The sequence below is a fragment of the Trypanosoma conorhini genome (assembly GCF_003719485.1).
Source record: "Trypanosoma conorhini strain 025E chromosome Unknown Tco_14.4_contig_00048, whole genome shotgun sequence".
Classification (NCBI taxonomy): Eukaryota; Euglenozoa; class Kinetoplastea; order Trypanosomatida; family Trypanosomatidae; genus Trypanosoma; species Trypanosoma conorhini.
In genome coordinates, this window is record NW_021704136.1 from 46,135 (window position 1) to 52,217 (window position 6,083).

At 65.9% G+C, this 6,083-nt stretch overlaps 3 protein-coding genes across 3 annotated transcripts in view, besides 5 other annotated features; all 3 read left to right on the forward strand.

The window, feature by feature from the left end:
- The window catches only part of Tco025E_01471 (uncharacterized protein), a gene marked incomplete at both ends in the record, with an annotated part of 1,245 nt that extends 1,126 nt beyond the window's left edge, over nucleotides 1–119 (forward strand). The window contains one exon of the mRNA XM_029368409.1: nucleotides 1–119. This exon is cut by the window's left edge and continues 1,126 nt beyond it. Coding sequence (XP_029231461.1) covers nucleotides 1–119 — 119 coding nt within the window.
- A 101-nt stretch (nucleotides 120–220) lies between these two features.
- Nucleotides 221–1,696, forward strand: Tco025E_01472 (uncharacterized protein; the record flags this gene model as incomplete). Its single annotated transcript, XM_029368410.1, has 1 exon — nucleotides 221–1,696. One exon carries the CDS (start codon nucleotides 221–223, stop codon nucleotides 1,694–1,696), a length of 1,476 nt encoding a protein of 491 aa, XP_029231462.1.
- Nucleotides 1,697–1,900: 204 nt separating this feature from the next.
- Nucleotides 1,901–1,920: a microsatellite.
- A 463-nt stretch (nucleotides 1,921–2,383) lies between these two features.
- Tco025E_01473 (uncharacterized protein) lies at nucleotides 2,384–4,678 on the forward strand (the record flags this gene model as incomplete). Its single annotated transcript, XM_029368411.1, has 1 exon — nucleotides 2,384–4,678. One exon carries the CDS (start codon nucleotides 2,384–2,386, stop codon nucleotides 4,676–4,678), a length of 2,295 nt encoding a protein of 764 aa, XP_029231463.1.
- A 705-nt stretch (nucleotides 4,679–5,383) lies between these two features.
- Nucleotides 5,384–5,412: a microsatellite.
- Nucleotides 5,413–5,535: 123 nt separating this feature from the next.
- Nucleotides 5,536–5,581: a microsatellite.
- Nucleotides 5,582–5,696: 115 nt separating this feature from the next.
- Nucleotides 5,697–5,724: a microsatellite.
- A 223-nt stretch (nucleotides 5,725–5,947) lies between these two features.
- Nucleotides 5,948–5,969: a microsatellite.
- Nucleotides 5,970–6,083: the final 114 nt, after the last annotated feature.

Here is a 6,083-nt window from a genome sequence, read left to right on the forward strand (position 1 = left end):
CGGGGCGCGGGGCGCCGCCGCGGCTGCCGAGACGGCCGCGCTCCTGCGGGAGATGGAGGAGCACGCGGAGTACGTGCGGATGGCGCGGGAGGAGCTGGCGGCGATCGACGCCCTGCTGACGGACGTCGCGCACGAGGCGGAGCGGCGCAGTTCGAGTGCCTCGACGTCCTGCTCCTCGCCAAAGGCGCGCAGCAGCACGACTGCCCCGCCGACGGAGTCGATGCCCGCCGGCAGAACCGCCGCCGCCGCCGTCGCCGCCGCCGCCACGGCGGAGACGGACGCCCTGCCGCCACCTCCGCAGCAGCGGCAGGAGGAGCCGCGGGACGCCGAAGCGGGCGACGCCCTGCCGCCCCCGCCGGGCTGCCTCTCCGCCTCCGTCTCCGCCTCCGCCGCCGTGCCGTCCGTCGTGCCTAGGCTGCGGCTTGAGGCCTGCGGCGTGGGGGGCGCCAGCAGCGGCCCCGACATGACGACGAGTTTTGCCGCCAGGGACGCCCTCCCGTCTCTGCGGGCGCGGTTCGAAGAGCTGCGCACGACGCCGCGTATGCGCAGTCCGCGTTTGGGGCGCCCCATCGCCGCCTACAGCGCCCGCTCCGTCGGGGTCCGCGGGGGCAGCAGGTCAAGGGCGTCGCCGGACGCCGTTTCTCCACGCGGCGGCGCTGCGCTCCTGCAAGAGCGCGCCGACCTGCTGCAGCGCGTGCACGACTTGGAGGACAGGCTGAAGGAGGCGCACCACCGCAACCCCTCCATGGCGGAGGTTCAGCTCATGCGGGATGAGATGACGGCGGCGAAGCAGGAGCTTTTGGCGCTGCGTGCCGAGCACAGTCAGTTGCTGGAGCAGACGAAGCGGTGCGCGTTGTATCGCCTCAACGTGCCGCGTGAGAGTCAGGCGCAGCGTGAGGCAGGCGACGATGCTGGCGCGGTCGCCATGACAATAGGCGCACTAGAGGAGCAGTTGCACTTGGCGCACGCGCGGATTCGGCAGCTGGAGACGCAGGCCGCTCTCAGTGCGCTTCGTACGTTGGATGCCGCCGCCGCCGCTGCAGAGCAGGGCAGCGACTGGGCCCCGGCAGGCGCAGCCTCCCCGCTTCCCACGGGAGACGATGTGGGCGGTGCTGGGGGCATTGCCGCGGCGCAGCGGCAGCAGGAGCGGCTGGAGGAGGCACTACGGGAGCTGCGACTGCAGCGGGACGCCCTCGCTGCGTCGGAGGAGCGGCTCAACCAGGCGCTGCACCTCCACCACGCCATGAAGCAGCGGATGCGGCAGCTGCAGGAGGAGCTCGCGAGTGTTTGGGGGCGGCTCGAGAGCGCAGAGTACCGGCTGAAGTTGACGCTGGAGGAGCGTGAGGACCGCGCGGAGGCCGCGGGTGACGCCGCCGCACGTGCCTCCCTGCCGAGGCGGTCCCGCCTTGGCGCCGCTTCGCTGCAGCAGGAGTTGAGGCAACTTCGTCAGCGCGACTTGGAGAGCCGGCAGACGGTTGAGCGGCTTCGCGTGGAACTGGACATGCTGAAGCGGCGTCAGGCGGAGGAGCGGCAGCGAAGCAAGGAGCTCCGTGCCGCCCGGACCGCGATGCTGGCACGCCTCGAGAAGACGTTTGCAGAGTCGCTGCGGCGGCAGGAATGTGACCTGCGGGCCATTCCCGAGGCACTTGCGCGTGCGCGGAAGGAGATGGAGCAGCTCAGAGTGCGGCGGAGTTGACAGAGCAACAAGAGAAGCCAAAGACAAAAAAACATGGAGTTTGTTTGCACACATGCACATGCACGTGTGTTCTGTAAATAGCAGAGGATGGTTTTTTGTTTCATTATTTTTATTTTCAAAATTCTTTAAAAAAAAACTTTTATCTCCGCTTGTTTTCTCCTGTTCCTCTGCATTATTCTGCGTTGTGTACATCGTTCCTTCCCCCTCTCTCTCCCTCTCTCTCTGCGCGTGTGTGTGTGTGGGGGAGGCGGAGGCGGAGGGGAGGCGGGCAACCCGGGCGGGCATCGCGAGCCACCTCCGCCGCAACCCTTTTCACTGCCTTTCCAGCGTCTCTCCCACCGCGGCGGACACCGGGAGCGTCGTGCACGTGTGGCACACGCGACGGCTTTTGCTTCGTGCCGCACCCCACCTTCCCCACTCCTCCTCTCTCTCTTCTAAGTTTTTTTTTTTTCTGCCTGCATTGGGCCTCGGCTGCGGGGGGCGGCAGCGGAGCGGTGCGGTTTCACCCCACCCCGCAAGGCAAACAGCAGGCAACAGCATCAAAAAGCGCAGAAGGCACGCAGGGGCCGAAGCGGAGAGGCAGCATTCTCGTTGGCGGTGGGGGGACACCAACGCCCCGCAGTTTGGTGTCGCTGGCCGCGGGAATTTCTGCCGTCACTGCGGCGTCAGCGCCGGGGCCGGGCAAAGATGGGCCAACTGCAGTGCTTCGGGCTCGGTGGCTCGCCGCAGCCAAAGCGGGGCTCCAAGTTGACGCTGGCGCGTGCGCACAGCGAGAGTGACGCGTTCGCGACGGGTGGGAAGTCGCCCCCGCGCCGTGCCTCCTCGCAGCAGGCGGCGCTGAGGGACGCCGTGGCCGCCGCCACGCGCGCGGTCGAGGTCGGCGGCTCGGCGTCTGCCGCCTCGACAGCCTGCGAGGCGTGCGGCGCAAGTGGTGAGAGGGGCGGGCGCGCAGGGGCGCTGTCTGCCGCGGGCTCGGGCAAGGAGGCGGTGCGTGGGCGGCGGAAGGGCGCGGCGGATTCGGCGCAACCGCCGGGGCGGGGCGCTGGCGAAGAGGGCGGGCCTCGCGGGAGCGCCAGGGAGCCGGTGTTGCGTCGGCGGCTGTCGCCACACGGCATGCCCGCCAGGCTGCACGCGGAAACCGCGGCGCCTCTCTCGCCGGACAGCTCTTCGGCGCGTGGCCCGCGAGCGCGTGGGCCAGCGAGGCGCCCAAACGTGATGCCGCCGCCGCTGGTAGACTTCTACGCGCCGTTGCGCAGCAGCTCGGCGAACTTGGGGCCGGACATGTTTTCGCCGCCTTCTGCGTCCTCCACGGCCAGCGTGGACGGATCGGCGTCCCCCAACAGTAGTTCACAGGACGAAGACGTCAGTCTTGAGCCGGTGCAATTTGGCTTTCTGACCGAGAAACAGCAGGAGGTCCTGCGGCACACCACCTTTGCGGCGACGCGGCTTCACACCCCGCCGCCACATGCCATGCGCAGCGACGCCGGCGCCGGCGCGACACATGCTGGCCCCCAGCGGGATTCGGTGCGTGCGGCGCCGCGTGACGAAGTGGTGCGGTATGGCGCTGCTCCCGTCGCGGCGCTTCGCCCAGGTTGCACGAGCAGCAAGGCAGAGGCGTGTGCGCCCTTGCAGAGCGCGGGTGGGCGGGCGCCGGAGCTGTTGCGTTCTGCCGCCGACGATCGAGCAACGCTTGGGGGGCCGCAGGATGCGCTCGGAGTCCTCAAAAGCCAACGCCGACTGAGCGACTTAGCGGAGAAGGCCAAGGAGCTACTCCATACGCGTCGGGAGCATGCTTCGCCGAAGGCTCCACGGTCCTCCGTGGCAGGTGTGGCTTCTGCCCCTGTGGCGTCCACGCAGCGGCAGGCAGTGGACAAGAAGCAGTCGGGCAGTCATGCGGCTACCTCCGAGCCAAGCAGCGACAGTGCGTGCCCGTCCGACTCCCTGGAGCCCCCCGCGGTACCCGCCGTGTCCGCTGGCGCGCTTGCGTCCGTGGCCACCCGCACCCCTGTGCTTCTCCCGGACGACGAGAAGGCCGCTGCCAAGGCGTCAGGCCCGCTGCAGCGCAAGGCAGTGCCCTCTCCCAGCGTTCGCGCAACCACCAAACTTCGCGCCTCCGCCTTGCAAGAGGCGGCAGGCGTCAACCCTGCCCTGCCACTGCCCTCGTCCCTCCCGCCGGTTGCCCCTAACGAGACGGACTCCAACGCAAATGCGGTGCACGTCAGGAGGTGTGGGACGCCGCAGGGCCGGCTGGATGACGCGGCCGCAGCCAACGTGCCTCCACGCGCCATCGTTCCCCAAGTCCCGTCGCCGTCGCCGCGGCAACGCCCCGTACGCAGCGCCGTCACGTGGCTAGGAGACTGCGACGATGGCGCGATCTACTATTCCTCCTCTGCGCCCGTGGACCCGCACCCACCGCGGGGCCCGGCCCGAGCGTCGGCCGCCGTCGGCGGAAGTGGCGTCCCCCGCTCTGTGCCGGAGGAGAAGCCCTGGGGCCACGCACCCGCCGTGGCGAGCTCCGACGATGATGAGGAGCTGCTCGAGGGCTTCTACCCCAAGGCCTTCCTGGTCGGGGCGGGCCACCGCTCCTCCAGCAGCATCGTCTTTGTGCTGACGGAGGAGGACAGCTTTCCCCGCATCCACGCCAATGCCGGGGGCGGGGGTGCGAGACACGCCACGCGGTGCAGCCGCAGACGCGCCTCGGCGACGCCGCGGGTTGTGTGGGTGACGTCACCGATTGCGTGGGCCCCGCACAACGAGGCGGAGGTAAATCAACGTTCCGCCGCCTCCAGCCCGCGGCAGGATGGAGGCTTGCCCTGCACCGAGGGCGCCGGCGCTAAGCAGCGCTGTCGTTCGAACGTGAACCAAGGCGCCTCGCCGCGGCTGTCAGAAATTTACCGCCGCATTCCCTCAAAGTACGCGCCGGACCCCGCCAAGATGCACCGTCCGTTAGCCAACAATTTCGGGCTGCGTCGGGTTGAGTGAGCAGGGCGGATGCGACGGTGGGTTGCAGGCGACGGGGGGTCTCGACGACGAGGACGGCTAAGGATTGCACACGCGAGGATGGCTGGGAGGAGGGCAGTGCGACACATGACGTCTCCCGCCGATTGGCTGCGGCCTACTTCGTGCCAGTGGGCGCTATAGCACGGAGGGGAAGGCGTGATAGAGCGAGAGAAAAAGAGCGCTGACATTGACCCCCCGCAAGGATCTTCTCGGCGGTCTCTGACGCAGCAGTGGCGCAGGCGGCCTGCGGGAATGGGCACCGGTGCCTTCCCTCTGGACTCACATCCCCACGTAAGTTGCGCAACGCGCGTCTATTTCGCTTTCCATCCTTCTAGGTATATACATATGTATATGCTGCAATGTACTGGTGGGACGGGCATGATTTACCATTCATTAGTATTACTACACTTGTTTGTCTACTTATGTATTCTTTTTCCGTGAAAGCCTGCGAAGCGGGGAGTGGTGGGGCCCAGCAGTGCGTCCGCTAAAAGAAAGCCTGCACCCCCCCAGTGCTCGCTTCGCTGCTTAGCCGTACTTAGTTCTGCGTGGCCGGGCGCGGGTCTTGAGCGCCCGCCCCAACACTTTCCACCCTCGCGCACGGGGGGCGGGTGAGGGACGCTTTCGGCACCTCCGTCTTTCTGTCCGCAACCTACGGCTCGCAGGCAACAACGCGGAATCGTAGTAGAGTCTCTTTCTCACTTTCCCTCTCTCTCTCTACTGGGCACTGCATGAATATGCATGTAGTTGCAAAGAAGTGGAGGAACTACATACATTGCGGCCACTTTTCCACTTTTCTTCATTTTAGTTCAAAATGAGGAGTGAGGCTGCGGCTAATCCGGTTTTTTTCCTGGTTTTTGCCTTTTATTTTTATGTTCTTTTTTTTTTCTGTGTGTGTGCTTGTTTCTAAGGAGCGTCGATTAACTTCCTCCTCATATGTGCCGGCATGCTTGCACGTTAGCGCGTCCCTCCCCTCATTTTCTGTTTCTGTCCTTTCTTCTTGATCTATCTATATATATATGTATAGATATGCGATTTCGAGGTTGTTTCGTTTTTCTTTTTTGTATTGTCGGTTTTTTTTTCTTCATGCTCTTCCCACCTACTCGTGTGCTTCTCGCTTTTTGTGTGTGTGGCGGGCGCCACTTTGGCGCACGCGTGCCGCTGTGCGACCCCCAAAGTGACACGCCTTTTTTTTTTGCGTCCTTCTCCCAACCCCCCCTTTTGCTGCGGCTGACTGCGCAGCGCGGGGGCCGCTGCGTGCGTGCGTGCGTGCGTGTTTGTTTACAGCTGCTCTGCCTCCTCTTCGCGTGTGTTCTGTCGGCGCCGAGGGAAGTTCAAGCACGCGGAAGCCAGCGGGACGTCGCAGCATCCGGCACACACAGCGAGAGAG